Source organism: Frieseomelitta varia, unplaced genomic scaffold (genome assembly GCF_011392965.1).
Source record: "Frieseomelitta varia isolate USP_RPSP 00005682 unplaced genomic scaffold, Fvar_1.2 scaffold_724, whole genome shotgun sequence".
NCBI lineage: Eukaryota > Metazoa > Arthropoda > Insecta > Hymenoptera > Apidae > Frieseomelitta > Frieseomelitta varia.
In genome coordinates this window covers 101,339-117,975 of record NW_025110506.1, presented here as the reverse complement: position 1 = coordinate 117,975, position 16,637 = coordinate 101,339, and the positions used below count along the sequence as shown (strand labels likewise).

The window sequence follows — 16,637 nt, the reverse complement described above, 5'->3', positions numbered from 1 at the left end:
CAACAGCGATTAAAAAAAAAAAAAAAACAAAACGAAGTTATGGAAAAGATCAAATGAAATCAGACAAAAAGAGTAGCAATGGGAAGACGGATTATAGATCGGCCGTTATGTTAGAAAGACCGACGGGTGAAAAAAAAAAAAAAAAGGTCTTGGTGCTTATATAATCGTGTGCAAGCAATTGCCTTTTTGTTATGTATGCGATTATGGAAACGTTAGTGCCAGTTGCAGCAGCAAGGGCGTTTTCATCGAGAGCTGCTACAAGAGCTCTTGTTTTCGTTTGGTGCTATTATTAAGGTCGAAACGCAGTTCGAAGAGCAATGATTTTGTATCCCAAATTTTTTCTGATATTTCAACTTGATGTTGATTTGAACGAGCATTCATTGATAATGAATTCGAAGCGCGGCGTTCACAGTAACGAGAAAGAAGTGAAGAATAGACAAGTTCAAACGCAGCCGAACGAAACGAACGTGGAAAACGAAACGAGAAGCAGAGGTGATTTGAAAACGCGGTAGCTAGGAGGAAGAGCATGCATTTTAGTCGCTTCATTTTAAGCAGGTTCTCGCCCCCTGGGACTCGAACCGTGACTAAACCGGATGAACCGCGAAATTAATTTTCTTGCCAACTTCTACAATTTTCTTGGTCGAATTCAAATTTCCAGAAACGCAACGGTAACGAGAAAAATACAAACCAATAGGACAAGATAGAACGGAGTGATAGCTCAGTCTACGTAAGAAAATATAAATATGTACACATATATTTTAAATATAAATATAAATATAATATAATATATAAATATATATTATAAATATAAATATAATATAATATGTAAATATATATTATAAATATAAATATAATATAATATATAAATATATATTATAAATATAAATATAATATAATATATAAATATATATTTATATTTAAAAATAAACGAGTATTTTCAACAGTAAAATAAAGATGCACTTTTAATTCAATATGTATTTGAACGTTCAGTATCAAAATGCCTTTTAAAGCGAGTCAACGATGACGCAGTGCAACATTTGTAACGAAGTATGTGTATATCGATAAACAGCTGGGGATATCGACAAGGGGGATATTTAATCTAGCAATTGGGAATATCTACAAATTTCCGAGCTAGCCAAACAACCGGGTCGCTCGTTTGTATATGTGAACGAATTTAATTCAACGTCACTCTTTATCACGTGACATCGTCGAAATTGCATGTCAGAAAGATTTACTGAAGAACAGACACACACACACACATACACACACAGACCGTACGATACTCCTTTGTTTTGGAATAACGCGTATACAAGGGAAAACCATAACGCGACGGAAATTGGAAACGCGTAGTTACAATTTCAAACATCGATCCTCTCGTCCTTTTACGCGGATTTAATTGTCTTTCTCTTCGACCTGTACTTTTAAACTGTCGCTGGAAACGACATGAGAAAAAGAAACGACAAACGAGAATTGGGGAAATGATAATGACACTGCTGTTTCCGTGTCAGAGAAATTAGATCTCGGAAGATGCAGTCCCGTTGCGTTTCATCGGCCGAATAGAGGCAGCTCGTTAGGAGCTGGGCCGCACACCTACCAAGTCCATTAATATGTGAGGGAGCAGCCCTACCTAAAAAGTGACTTAGCAACTCCAATGCATACTAAGCAACCCTTATGCTACTGTGGCTGCTGGCTTCGTGTGCACTCCCTGACACTCCTCTTCCTCTAACTTTTCGCTCTTACCACTACTATCGGCTCCCTCTAAGCTCATCTTTACGAACCAGCAACAGCATATCCAACCCAGCCCTATACATTCCAACAACACGCATTTACTTGCACCTACAAACGCACGTGCGATTCTTTATTACAAGCTATCATAACACGACATTCACGCGTGCTCAACACCACATACAGAGTGGTCGATCGATAATAACAGAGAAATCATCAGTTTGTAATTACCAAATCTTCGTATATCAATTATATATCATGCTTAATATACGCTTTAATTATTTAATTACTTAATTAATATTTACACTTTCTTTCTTTTTTTTTTTTAGATTTTCAGTTTGTACGAAGTAGAACCACCTCTGTATACAAGCGTGAACGCAAATTTTCTTTCACCACCACCATTCACTGCCGTTTCCTTCCGCTCCCTCGTACTTCTCTTCACTATCTCATTCTCCTCCCCATCCAAACGTCCTTTCTCACGATATGTGTGAATATGCAGTGAGATGCGCATGCATTTATGGAAAGACAATGCGCTGGCTTGAAAATGGATGGAAATCGAGAGCAGAGTTCCAACGCTCTCAAATACGACGATTATTCGCACTTAAAATAAAACAATTAAAACAAAAATTTAGTTGTCTCTTTCCATTCATTCGAGCCAAAAAGAAGAAAAAGAAAAAGAAGAAAAGATATCTCGATATCGGGGCTAAGCGTTATCAAAGATTTATCTAGCACATGCTCACAGAATGCAAGAGGATATCGAAGAAAGCGAGGTAATGATGGCTGGCTACGAAGAAGAAGTGAATTTACGTGGCAAAAGAAGTGACGGTTACCTGGTGCATAGGATCGTATCCCATCGAGCCGTCGTTGTACGGCTGCGAACCATAGTCACTACCATTTATGCCCATTCCGTATCCGGCCATGTCTTGTGGTCCACCGGGTGGCGCCGGCGACATCATCGGCGTCGGGGTGCCTTGGCTAGCGCCACCCATACTGTACGGCGACGCTCCTGCAAAAGCTGCTGTAGAAACAATCGCGGTGCATACAAAATTCGAGGGTGCGTCTTTTAAGTTCTTCCGCCTCACTGATTAACATTTCTCGTTTATCATAAGAAAACGTGAGCTCGTTTCTAATTTTTTCTTTCTAATCTCGTGTAATCGGTGGCGCCGTTCGGTTCTTTCATCTCTCCCTCGAATATCACCGATTCTTTAACATCGTCTGTTAAAGATATGAAGTTTTCGACAATTAGTTCAACCAATAGGATTAGTTATTATAGACGCCACCGATTAATTGAACCGACAATAAATCATCTTCGATATTCTGCACAGAACGAACGAATTGTGTCAGGTGAAAGCAAATTTTTATCAATGGAAGCAACTTTTTATTGTTTAAATTAGAATAGTATAAATTTTCGCACAGCAACGCTAAATAGCTTGAAAATTAGCTTAGTTACTTGATAGTGCAACAATACTGGGAAATTTTCACTTCAAAACGCGAGAACATTTGCGCTATCTGAGACGAAGTACTGAGTTCCGTAGTGCTGGCGCCAATATCGTTGGGAATTTCGTTTCTTTAATTACGAGAAGACTGCGGCCCGTTTACTGAGACCGTAGCTAAGGAAAGACAAACACACGAAGAAAGAAATGCGAGAACGCCGGTATCTCATCACCCTGCCGTATTCGCGTATTCCTCTGTTCTCTTCTCATCTTTCCTTCCCTCTTTCTTCACATAATTGGTAAAAATATCTCGCCTTGCTCTTTAAAATAAGAAGACGTCTTGGTTATTAAGAGAAGTACATATAATTGCGACCAGCAAGTTGTGTGAATGCGAAGAATTTCGAGAGGAAACACCCTTGGAATTTTTCTTCTAATTTCCTTAAGAATGGAAGAATTCCATTGAGAATGCGCAAAAAGTAAATACGAATGAACTAAGACAGACGTGTCGCTATTGAAGAAAATCCTCTGTCACGTTTAAAAATGATACGCAAAGAATGGATTGTTGTACGATCTTAGGTTCAATGAATCTTTCACGTACCAAAAGTAGAAGAAAAAAAAGAAGACTTTCAATCGATAATTTCGTTTCCTCCTAAAGAATTTATTAGTCAGATAGCCGTAACAGTGGCAATACTAAGCCGAACGACGAGCAATAACTTGATCCCATCTATGATTTACAATAATGAGAAACGACTATACATATATATTATAACATAAATTCTTTCTCTGCCAAAATCTAAAACTAAAAACAAGTTCGACATAAAGATGATTGCGACGATGAAAAGGTACCAAACAACCTATCCTATGTAAAAGGAGTTTGTCATTTTTTTCAGCATAAATGTCAATTATTGGAAAAGACCTAATTTTTCAACCGTTTAAGTTTCACATTAGAATTTGATGCTCATTTACATGAAATATTTTTAATACGAGCAGGTTATCGAAACGAACTCTTCAAGGAACACCCGTTGCTCTTTCGCGAAGGACGGAACTTACCAGCTGCCTTTTTGGCTGCGTACAAGTTCGCCTCCTCCTGTGCTTTACCTATGTTTTTCTTGTAGCGTATCCTCTTGTTGCCGAACCAATTGGAAACCTATAAACACAAAAGACAATTGTACTTGGTTGCTAAGAAATTTCAGTATTTAAGAAAAACTTTCGACTAGTCTATTATCGAAACGATTGATCTTCGATTGGCATTAAAACATGTTTAATCCAGAGTTACTTAAACTTCGCAGCGGACATTGGACCATGTCCAGACTGCTGTTCGCGAATAGCTCGCGAAGTGTGTTTGCCAGTAGTGTGAGCGACAATTTAGCGAACAGCGAATAGTATTCGTTCGATACATCAAAATGATGTGTTCGCGAGCTCCAGTGTCTGAACGTGTCTGCAACATTCTCTTGGTGAAATAAACAATCATTCTCCTTTCGACTTTCAATCTGCGAACAGCGAGCGAACAAGCCAGCAGTTATTGGTGATCTATTAGCGAGTAAACTCTCGCAAGCAGTTCGCGAACAGTTCTACTCAATCTGGACTCGGCCTTAGATACGGCTGTTTTCAGTTTAATTTACTTGGTAGCTAACAGTTAAATTCTTGCGAAATGCAGAAATTCTTTTTAGTGCAGAAATTTTAGTGCAAAACATAGCTCAACAAAATGAAAAAAAAAGACACGTGTAAGATTAGATGGTTCTGCAGGTAAAATGGCTCGATATAGATTATTACATGTCAATTTTTAGTTTTTTTTTTTTTTAAATAGTATATTGTATCTTGTCATTGTATCATATATATATCGCATTAACCGTTCTTCTTGATTGTTTTCATTTGAAACATAAGGAAAGTTGTGTGTAATTGAACAATCTCAAAAATTTTCTGCTTATTCTTTAAACTATAATTTAAACTATAATTTACTAACATTTTACCAAGTAATGCCTTTTTCAAAATACAGTGTGTTAATATAATATTTAGAGATTATAATCTTATATAATGAGATATTGTTGTATCATTAAAAAGTTGTATCATTTCCTAGACTATCGACTTAGATAGATTAGTAAATATTATTTTAAAAAATCATGCCAACTAAATACAAAAGAAAATCTAACAATAGAGGATTATGAAGGGCAAATGAAGGATTGTTGAATGTTGTAGAAACAATTCAAAATGACAAAATGGGCGTGAATGTGATATCTAGAGCTTTTGGTACTCTGATTTTCACGTTAAAGAAATGAATAAAAAATAATAATTATTGAAAAAAAAACTTTAGGACTACCTTCATTGCTAGATATGAAAAATGAAGAAAAACTTAAAATTCATACGAAAAAAAAATTGGAAAAGTACGGTTTCGCATCAATAAGTACGTGAGTGTATAAGATCTATGGCATTTGACTGAAAACTTGAGGATAAATCATGAATTTATAATAAGGAAAAAGGATTAGCTGGATGGACTAAATATGTTTTTGAAACGTCATCCAGATCTTAGTGTCCTAAAATCAGAAGATGTTTCTTTGTCTCGGTACTAGGCAGATTAGGAATTGACTTATATTTTCAACTCTTAAAGCAGATTTTTTAACGAGAAACTCTCTTCAACAAATTGAGAAATATATTTAATAGATAAGATAGGCTTACAATTGAATAATAAACTAAAAATTGAGTTTAAAAATTGAGTTTTTGTTTTGTAAATCTATGATTATTTTTTAATCTGCTGCTTGTAACATTATAAATTTTATACTATCTACTTTCGCAAATATATATATATATTATTTAAAATGTAATTCTTTTAAAAGAAGTGGGCCATCACTCCCCAAGTTACTCTAACAAGGGCACATTTTTCATGTGCATCAATCTTATTTCTTCACGTTATATTTATTTTCTTTCTTTGTTGCTAAAATAAGTGTTTTCACTGGTAATGTGTGGTGAGAAAACATTTGGAACGGGTTGTGTAAATTAAACAGTGCAAATTTTGGTGAAATTTAATCGAGCGCAACAAAAGCTTAATCGAGCTTAAAGAAAGAAAAAAAGATGTTTTGTTCCGTTTTACCTGACTCACGGTGATTCCACACTTTCGTGCGAGTTCTTCCTTCGCTTCCTCGCTCGGATACGGATTACTAAGGTGTGAATAAAAGTATTCGTTTAGAATTTCGGAGGCTTGTTTGCTGAAATTCCGTCTCTTGCGCCTGCAAAGAAACAAAATTGATTTCCTCTTCGCATCGTATAATTCTCGCCTTTCATCCATGTACCCATTAAAAAGGAAATAATAAGAATAAACAGTCAATGTTTATTTTTAATATGCAAACTCGCCTTGCATCGAGGAATCGACTCCTCAGAATCATCACGGCTTCGCAAGTCGATTGTTTAAGCTGCATTTGGATGCTGGAGAATTTCTTGTGAATAATCTGAACCATCCTCTCGATTTCCTTTGGCGTGATTGGCCTGGTACGACTTTGTTCCCTCAATAAGTTCATTACGTGGGTCGTGAACTCGTTACACGCCTGCAAAAAAGATAAAGAATCATCTTTTCCTGTTTCAAAGTCTATGGAATGAATCTTTTTTTTTTTTTTGGATACACGAAGGAAAGAAAGGTCGTCGCGTCTTAATGCTTGTCCCGAGTATCGAGAGTTGGAAGATCGCTGACGTTTCGAGGCAAGAACGAGAACCTAGAAGGAGAAAACGGAGAAAAGGTTTGGAAGAAGCAGGGTGGGAACCCGGAGAAAGGACGACGATGAAGAAAGAAACGAGACGAAAGACGCGTACGTATAATGCATTATTCGTGGTGGCTGCTCGATTTAAGGGAAAAAGGACTTTGCTCGATATCAGTATTCGAGACGAGCACGCTACCTTCGGAAGGGAGCGAAGAAAGAACGCAGGCGAGCGTACAGCGAGTAAGAAAGGGAGTAGGGAAGATGGAAGGTAGAGGAAAGAGGAAAGAGAAAAGAAGTAAAGCGTGAGAGGGAGCGAAGGGGACTAGAGGTGGGTGGATTTTCCTGAGGGAAGGCGCTAGAGGGAAGAGGCTGGCAGGGGAGAAGTCGGACAGGATGGCTCGCAATTTCGAAATGGATTCCACTCTGCCGCCATACCCCAGTACTCTCCTCGTCTTTCTTCTATTCACCCCGTTTCTCTTCGTTCTCTTCTCTTCCTTTCTGCTCTTCTCTCTTTGCACGAGCGTACCAACTTGGTAGAATGGATCAGCTTCATTCCTGCCTCGCTGTGTTCGGCTAGGACGAGGGGCTTGGAACGATCTCGAGTAGGTGGATTGGATGGAAAACCCACTGAGAATTATGTCCTTCTCTACATACTTGTGTTTCTCTCAATTTTCAAATTATCGGAACGATGGAAACAAAAAACAATATTTTCTTAAGAAGCCAAGTGAATATTTTTCAATTGGCTGCTGAAGCATCAAACATTATTACATCGTGTTATCCGACAAGGATCAGTCTCAAGATGAACGCAAGTTTCTCAAGATGAAGTAAACCCTCATTCATTAAAAAAAAAGGGGGGGGGGAGAAAAGTCTGCGAGTTGTAGTTGAAGATTCATAACCAAACTGATTTCATAGTCAAACATAAGAAACGAATGTGAATCAAGACAAACAATGTGAGGGAAGAATTGTTACGGAATCTTAAAAATATCTAAGATATTCATCTCAGTCGAAACGATAAAGCCAACAAGTGTCCCGATAACAGTCGTTAATTCGTCTCCGTGCAAAATTAGATTTCTCACGGTGTCTTTAATTTTACTGAAGTTTGCTCTATTAATATGTGCGCACGTATTTCGAGGATACAGCACACTGAGGGGTTTTTGGCTTGCGAATGTTATCGAAATTCCAACCTGCACGCTGCTAAATATACCTGGGTCGCGGTTACGTCTACCGCGGTTGTTCTGCGGTTACCGCAATATACGACAGTCCCCCTTTTCTTATGTAATCGAATTTAGCGTTTGCGGCAATTTTCGTGAACGAATTGCCACCGTCTCTATTGCTCTAAATTACGGTAGCCAGACAAAGAAAAGACCAGGAAAAAAGAAATAATAAATCGAATATTATAAAACGCAAAAGAGAAAGAGTCACAGCAATTTCTCTAAAGGAATGACCATAAAAAGTCTGACTTTGTTCACATGAACTTTGTTCATCGACAAAAGAAAAGTTAAAATCTTTGTTAAAAATTGAGCGCAATAAAATAAGTATGTACTAGGTAAGATTCATGCCAGACGATATTCGCTGGCAATGATCACGCGATCTCGTAAAACTCGATGCTGTTCTATTCTCGTACTTGTCACGCCATTTTGCATAGTCAGGCAGACGTTCACCTTAATGCAGTGACTCCGGGCCGCGAGTTTGAATAGTAAATTTCGGTTATGATAAAACTTTTGGCCACGACGATATCAACCGTAATAACGTTACTTTTAAGCGCAGCAATATATTCTACGACAGAACTCGAAACACTGTATTATCCAGGTTCGCCAAACTACACAGCTATCCGAGCACCGTCTGGAACAGCGGTGTATGTTGTTCGTTTAAATAACAATAGCGAGCTAGCAGCAGACACTGCGAATAAAGCCGTGTAAAGAAACGAGAAAAAATGAATTTTATTTCGCGCCTCGAATCTCACTCGGTGTTCTCGTGAAAAAAAAAGAAAATGAAAATCGAATTTTATCTCGGGATAAAGAGATGGACGAAGATCGAACCGTGGAGCTAAGCGTTAAAAGTAAGTCGAGCGAAGAAAGTAAAAACGAAATTATTGAACTTGATAGCTTTTCACTCTTAGATGAGGGGAAGGAGGAGAGGGTTGAAACTTGTTAATGGCCAGACTTATCGATAGAGCGTCAACTAACCCTGGTAACTGCAGTCGCACCGGTGCTGCGTGTGTGCACGCGAGCGCATACATCTCGGCACGAGTTGCGTCCATATTGTTGCGTCTACAAAGAATTTCACATGCGTCCATATATACGCCAGTGGACCTCAAAGCAAGGGGTGTACGTATTTACTGCGGGGAAACATCAAGACCGCTGACACACGGTGAAATATGGGGTCGAAACGGGTGTGGCAATTAAAGCACGCTCTCACCCTCTCGCCTCTCTCTCTCTCTCTCTCTCTCTCTCTCCCTCTTCCTCGTGATTTGGTATTTATGTACGCACGAATACACGAACCAAGCCAGTATGAACGAATGACAGGCAACCGTTATTTGCAAAGTATGCAAAAGGGAGAGAATACACGGGAGGCGTTAAAAAGAATTATACTTTTATCGTTGATAAGTGAGTCGTGGCAAGTGGGAGAGAGATCATGCGCGCTGCACGCCTCCAATGCTTTTTGTTTGAATCGCGCGCATATTAATGAGCTGGAATTGATTACGCGTTACAACGAATGACCCGTGGCGTCGCGTTAGCAAATAACATTAAATTTTCACGATAGAAATAACAAAATTGAAAATACAAAATGAACTTGCATGGAAAAAAAAAAATCTATGGACATTACTACACATCGATCGATGTACATGACGCTCGAATTCACGGAAGCAAATTTAACGATCATTCGAGCAGTTTAATCGATCTCGAAAGGGGATTGAGCGTTAACAAGTTATCAGGAAGGTAGAATGTTTTATTAAAGTTAGGACAGGCGCGGCGGTAATAAAATTTTAGAATTTCCTGGAATTTCGAGGGCAAAATACAATAGCCCGTAGGGAATTTCCTGGCATTAAAAGAGATCCGCAGTTCGCGATACAGCCGTTAGCCTAGTCGACACGCGAGATTTTACTTAGCGCGAGTGAGTCGGTTCATTAGCACGCAAATCGTCGAACAGAGACGAGTCTCGTTCTCTGCCACTACCCTCAAAACTTGTCTCTTATCACTTTACCCGAGGGTAGGAAAAAAAAAGAGATCCCACGAAAAAAAACTACACGACCGCCGTTTCGATTCGATTACGCAGAATTATTTGGAAACACTTTGCTTTTTCAAGAACTCGACGCGCCAAACAACATGCCAGAAACTTCTGGCATGGACGTGGGGATGACGACCATTCACGAACCTGTTCGTATTTCTCCAATTCCTGATGATAAATCTGTCTAATTTGGGCAAGCTTGGCTCTATAATCCGAGTGTTCGATAGCGTTGTCAGGTTGTCCAGGTGGTCCACCCGCCGCTGCTGCCGCCGCAGCAGAGGCCGCAGCTCCCGCTCCGCCGCCCTTTTCCGGGCCAGCGACACCTTCCGCGATCAACATGTTGTCCAACCTCATTAGCTGCGGGTCGGGTGGTTCCTCTTCCTGAGTATTTCTTAAAGACAGCACTGAAACAGAAAAAAGTTGACAAAATTTCAATACAAACGTAAAAAAATCGCGTTGGACGTTGTCCGATTACTGAAACACTCAACTAATTGGTCAGAAATATTAAAGGAATCACGATATGAACATATCATTTCATTTTAATATCGCCTGACAAATGAACGGAAACGAAACGGCAAAACTCGAGATAAGAGATCCTGTTTCCACGGAAGAAGAAGGAGAGAAAGAAAGTAAGTTGGGGAAAAGTCAAGCGCATTTATCGATCATAAAAGAATCAATTTTACTTCGGTGTTCGCTCCTATCTTCATCCCGGTCTCTCGATCCTTACCTTCTCTTTCTCTTAAGGACCGATGCACGCAGTGCTTTAGAACGGGGGTGGTTTTCCACGGAATAACAGTGGTTTTATTTTACTTTTACGGCGCATGATGGAGCTGGACGAGCCATAAAACCACAGAGAGCGAGGCACTTTCACTTTCCTTTTCTTCCCTTTGTCCTTCTCCTGTGACAGTTCTTCCAGAAAGATGCATCTTTCGACAGTCTTCACCCCCCCGATACATAAACCAACACGTTCACGCACGAGTAAGCACGCCGAGGGGATGAACAGCCCAGGAAACTCGTGCAAACTGCCGCGAGATGTATTTCCCCACAGCACCGATTATTCTTCCCGCGATTTAAAAAAAGTGACGAGTACGTTGTTTGTCGAGCGGCAAACTTAGCCGGAACAAAGACCAAGGCGCGAAAGTAGCTGTATCAAAAGAAAATCGCTAGACTAGAAAAAGAGGATACGTGCACAGAGGAAAAAGTAAAACTTCAACGTGCGGACAGACATGACTGTCGATGAAAGAAACGAAAATGTTAAAGAGGGCAGCTGTTCAAACAGCGAATTACTAAAATACCACGATACTTTTCTGAATGGAAAATGTTTCAACCGCGCGTATCCCTCAATTGAGATTTGAGAATTGAATTAATCACATTTGCGGTTATTTGAACGGTAATTTAAATTCGTTACGACTTTTTTTCTCTCGCTTCTGTCTCTGTCTAGTTCCAACTTGCTGAAAAAAAGTCCCTGGAGACGAAAGAGAAACGAAGAAGGGTGTGAAAGTTCGCCGGGATTCGCGGGACCGTGAAACGAATGCGCGGAACTAATGCATTTATACGAAGTGTAACAATTAGGGCTGCAAACCTGGCCAAGGGGTTGGAGTTTCAAATTCCTCCAGGGACTCGACTGAAAGGGCGAAGACACAAAGTCGATCACTGGGGAACCGTTTCTTTGAGAAAGACGTTACTACGGCAAACTCTGTCAGTGTCTTCTCATTCGTTAATGAATCTCTCTTGTGAGAGAGTAGTTCGCAAACTTTTTTTTGGAGAAAGCTGGATTTAACTTTTTTTTTTTTTTTTTTGCTTAGCAATGGCACGCTAACTTTCCAAATCGTTACAAAGAGTTCTAGATATCCGATAACCGAAAAGAAACGTCCCTATTGAACGTTTGCAACGTGAAATAATGTAAAATCTTGCAAACGGTTAGTTGCCAGTTTTCATGAACGACTTGAAAGAAGGTTAACAGCAGTCAGGAGAATATCGTTAAAACTTTGCTGTCCGAGGTACAACAGCTAAGAACTTTTCACGCTACTGTGGGTAATTAAAAATGAAAAACCTTCGGCCGTGTCGTTCGCTTGGGAACCAACGAAATAAAACCGTACGTTTATGGCGATGTCGTAAGAGGAAGAAGTTGTTCCATTGAAAGTTAAAAGATAGTCAGCCATCGATAGTACCTCCGTTTATTTCGCAGGAGAAGACGCCCTTGCCAACTACCAACCTATCGAAATTTACAAAATTTAAAGTGTATAAGATATTAAGATCGTGACAATCCTTCGAATCATTCCGTTAAAAAAATAAAATCCACACGAAAAACGCTTCGGAAATTCTATTTCACAAAACGGACAAAAGCTGACGTGTCTGTAAAAAGGTATGTAAAATTAAGCGCTCGATTGAAATTATTTTCGGCTATCGAACGGGAAGAAAATAATCGGGGGTGGTTATACGGGCAGTAATCTGGCTATTAAGGGGTGTAAGGGGAGGTCCTTGGTACTGACTCGGCAAGGCACAGAGACTGCTAACCTCCTGCGGGGGTCCTTACAAGCACGTAAACTCAGTTTTACTAGCAGTTAACATTTTACGACTCAAACGGTCTGCCTGACTCTGTCTCTCCCAGTTTCTTTCTCAGTCACGCTCACGCGAGGTACATGTACCTTCCTGTTCCTCTCCTTTTCTAGCTTCCCGTCAACCGTGACACACGGATTCGTCACAGGGGTTCGAGTGAAGCACTAGCTATACCGTTATACAAACGTACAAAGCCGCGACAACGTAACGCTCGTCGTTTTCGAGGGTCGTTAGCGAGCGAACTACATTAATATGACACCCTGTTGAAGATCCAGCTAATTGTCCAACGAATTCACGTCTTGTTACGCATCGTGACGACGAAGATAAAGTTCGAATCGTTTAGAAAACCGTTTCGACTCTATGCTTCATATATCAGTCCTGCATTAACAGCCCCTTCTTGCGCTGGAATGACGTGCCACGCACATCGAGAATTTTTTTTGTTTCAAAAGTGTAATACTTTCTCAGTTTTAAGTATATTTAAGTGAAACAAAATAGGCAAAACAAATAATAAATTTATTACTTCTTAATAATTTCTATCCGGTGATCATACCGACGAGTTCAAAAAGAAAGCGACGAATGGTTATTGTGTACGGTTCGGTCACTCGTTATGGTCCGCAAACAGTTGCCAGCTCAAGTGGTTAAACCTCTTGCGCTGGAATGACGTGCCACGCACGTCGAGAATTTTTTTTGTCCCGAAATTGCAATATTTCCTCAGTTTTAAGTATATTTAAGTATAATTAAGTAGGTACAACAAATAATAAATTTATTACTTCTCAATAATTTCTATCCGGTGATATCATACCGACGAGTTCAAAAGAAAAAGGAAGCGACAAATTATTGTATACGGTTCGGTCACTCGTTATGGTCCGCAAACAGTTGCCAGCTCAAGTGGTTAAAAACCTCTTGCGCTGGAATGACGTGCCACGCACGTCGAGAATTTTTTTGTCCCGAAATTGCAATAGTTCCTCAGTTTTAAGTATATTTAAGTATAATTAAGTAGGCACAACAAATAATAAATTTCTTACTTCTCAATAATTTCTATCCAGTGATATGCCGACGAGTTCAAAAAGAAAGCGACGAATGGTTATTGTATACGGTTCGGTCACTCGTTATGGTCCGCAATCAGTTGCCAGGTTAAAATAAACAACGACTGCGATGATTACAGAAATTTTGCGAGTTTCCCTTTTGTCGCATAACGAATCGAACCAAATAAGGATTTCTCATACTGACTGATCGAGAGAGATGCAAAAATGATTGGTATTTTAGTAGTTATCTTGCGTTTGAATCATGCAGACGTTATTTGAAAAGTGAACGTGCCTGCCCGACGCAATAAATCAGATTGAGGGAACGAGTTGGACGGGCCAGGAGATACAGGCGAACAGCGTCCTAAAATATGCAAGGACTGCGTACACAGGGGCGGAAGAATGAGAGAAAGGGGAGGGGAGGAGAGAAAATCGAAAATCCCTCGTCGAAACAACCCTTGGGATAATTTAGATTCGCGAAGCGGAGCCGAGTGGTGCGGAGGTATGGCAACAGCCAAAGCTGGCGGTAGAACGCCGCTGGTGTGTATTGATCTAAACGGGAACCCGTGAAAGCAATTAAGATAAGGCACGGTAACAAAGGGTTGTCGGCTGCTACCCGCTTTTCACCGTAGGAAAACAGAAAGAGAGAGGAAAGGGGAAGCGGCAGGGAGGGGGGGGGGGGGGGGGGGGGGGGGGGGAGAAATAGAAAGAGCCACCGAGCTTGGTGGAAGTGGATACACGATAGAGAAAGGACGTAGTTCGAATAAACCAAAGGGTCAAAAAGCATCCCGAACGCGCGCGACCGCTGCGTTTTCCTGTCTTTTCGATCCCATCGTTCCATGGCAACAGAAACATTCGAATTCGTTAAACAAATAAATTCGTTTCTTTAATCCGTCGGATACTTCGATCTTTTTCAGACACTTACGATGTAAACGCGTTTCGATGAATAAAATTGCATCGAAAGATATAAATAAAGGAGAAAATCAGTTACAATTAGCTGACGCTAATTTGTATCGTTAAAATACATTAACCGAAATTGCAAATTTTACCTTTGCAAACATCGAAGTAATTGTAATTAATATGGGATGGAAGTGGTAGGAGTATAATCAGAACTTGAATAATGACCCGATCGATTCTATTACAGTTGGTAACATGACGCGGGAACCGGCGTTTATTTGAAATACGAATTTGTTAGAAAATCTGTAATTCATCGATTTCAGAGGTTTTGTCATATAAATCATTAATATACTCGTGATATGATGTTTCGTACAAACGTATAAGAATAAATTTAAAAAAAATAGATAGAAAAATCGCAAACAAAAATCAAAAACTGTATTTAAGCAAAGCCAATCGTGTGAATAAAGGAGCTAAAATGTTCGTGTTACAAAAGATTTAACTATATTGCTAACTATATCTTTACCGACGAAATATCCAATTTTAACTCGAACAAATAATGCGTATCAGCACTGTGGACGAACTATCTTGGAGTAAAATAAAATTATATTCGTATGTTAATAACCACTTGCGCTGGCAACTGATTGCGGACCATAACGAGTGACCGAACCGTATACAATAATTTGTCGCTTCCTTTTTCTTTTGAACTCGTCGGTATGATATCATCACCGGATAGAAATTATTGAGAAGTAATAAATTTATTATTTGTTTTGCCTATTTTGTATTACTTAAATATACTTAAAACTGAGAAAATATTGCAATTTTGCAACAAAAAATTCTAGACGTGCGTGGCACGTCATTCCAGCGCAATAGGTTAATATCAAGTAGATTCTTAATCCTGACCTAGTTCAAAGATGTTTTGAGACGCATCTGCTCGCATTCGGGGGAATCGATTCCCAAAATCCACTGAATTTTTTTCTTCTATCTTTCCCTCTTTTCTCAGGAAGAAAAGGACGCGATCTTTTCTTAGTCCCTACACAGTGCGGCGCATGAACCATTCCAGATGTAAGACGAGCAGAACTGAGAAGAGCAAAAGAGAAGAAACAGAAGGGGAGAAAGAGAGAAAGAGGGAGAAAGAGGGAATCTAGAATGGCTGCTCTTTTAATTCGAGGGCGAATCCTGCCGGCAGGGTCGAGCTTTTACAGGGGTGCTAAGGGGAAGAATCTAGAAGAAGACAGCTGAGCGTTACCCAAGGGATCTGATATCGACACCGAGCTGTAAGAATATCCGGCCTTCTTCTGATTTACGAAAGAAATCGAGCCAAGAGGTATTCTGCGTTGTTGATATCGTGTTTCGCTTCGTTACGGACGCTAGTTCTGCTCGAGTGCTTTCAGAAAGGTAGCATGGTCGCGTGTCAGGCATTATCGTATTGTCAGATCCTGAGAAAGACGATCGTTGCTCAAAGACCTTGGAGTCATTTCCTTTGCATTTTCAAAGGTGAAACTTCTTTTCTTTTTTTCCTTACTGAAAACATTGAGTCGACACGTCGCATTGTCACCTTGTATTTTAGTTAACCAAACTACGGTCGCGCGAGAACACACTGCGAATAAAAAAAAAAAAAAAAGAAAGAAAGAAAGGAATTAACGCAACCAGACGCGCGATGTCCAGTCGAAACCGGTTTTTAAAAATTGCATACTGCCAGCTATATTGTGCGCAATGTTATAACGCGACGCATCCTGTGATACGCAATCTCGAATTGTTCCACGTAATTCGAGGGGAAAAACGAAAAGAGAAAAAAAAATTTTTTAAAGCAGCAACAACAACGAAGAACTAAGTAAAATATCTATTTTAATCCAGCGGCGTTACAATGCACGAGCGTGTAAAAAGTAGACACCGCAAACAAAGTTCGCATTCTGAATTTCTTTCGCGGATAATAATAACGTTTCGGATAGACGACAGGGTGCGCCGCGTTTCCGGTTGAGACGCGCGTCCGCTCCTCGTTTCCCGTTCCGCGCGAGCCAGAACTTTTCTACGATTTCTTTCGCCCTTTGGCAATTTCGTGCTTCCGTTTTCCAAAAAGAATTCTGTGC

The 16,637-nt window shown here is 39.9% G+C and overlaps 1 protein-coding gene across 2 annotated transcripts in view; it reads right to left on the bottom strand.

The window, feature by feature from the left end:
* Window positions 1-1,753: 1,753 nt before the first annotated feature.
* Window positions 1,754-16,637, bottom strand: part of LOC122535442 (homeobox protein extradenticle) — a 34,248-nt gene continuing 19,364 nt past the window's right edge. Inside the window, exons 3-7 of one of the 2 annotated variants that reach the window (XM_043666977.1) lie at window positions 10,220-10,476; window positions 6,504-6,694; window positions 6,244-6,379; window positions 4,209-4,305; window positions 1,754-2,743 (exon numbers count right to left, since the gene is read on the bottom strand). In XM_043666977.1, coding sequence (XP_043522912.1) covers window positions 2,529-2,743; window positions 4,209-4,305; window positions 6,244-6,379; window positions 6,504-6,694; window positions 10,220-10,476 — 896 coding nt within the window. In that variant the 3' untranslated portion in view covers window positions 1,754-2,528. The remainder of the gene's footprint in view (window positions 2,744-4,208; window positions 4,306-6,243; window positions 6,380-6,503; window positions 6,695-10,219; window positions 10,477-16,637) is intronic. The other variant, XM_043666978.1, reaches the window with a different exon arrangement.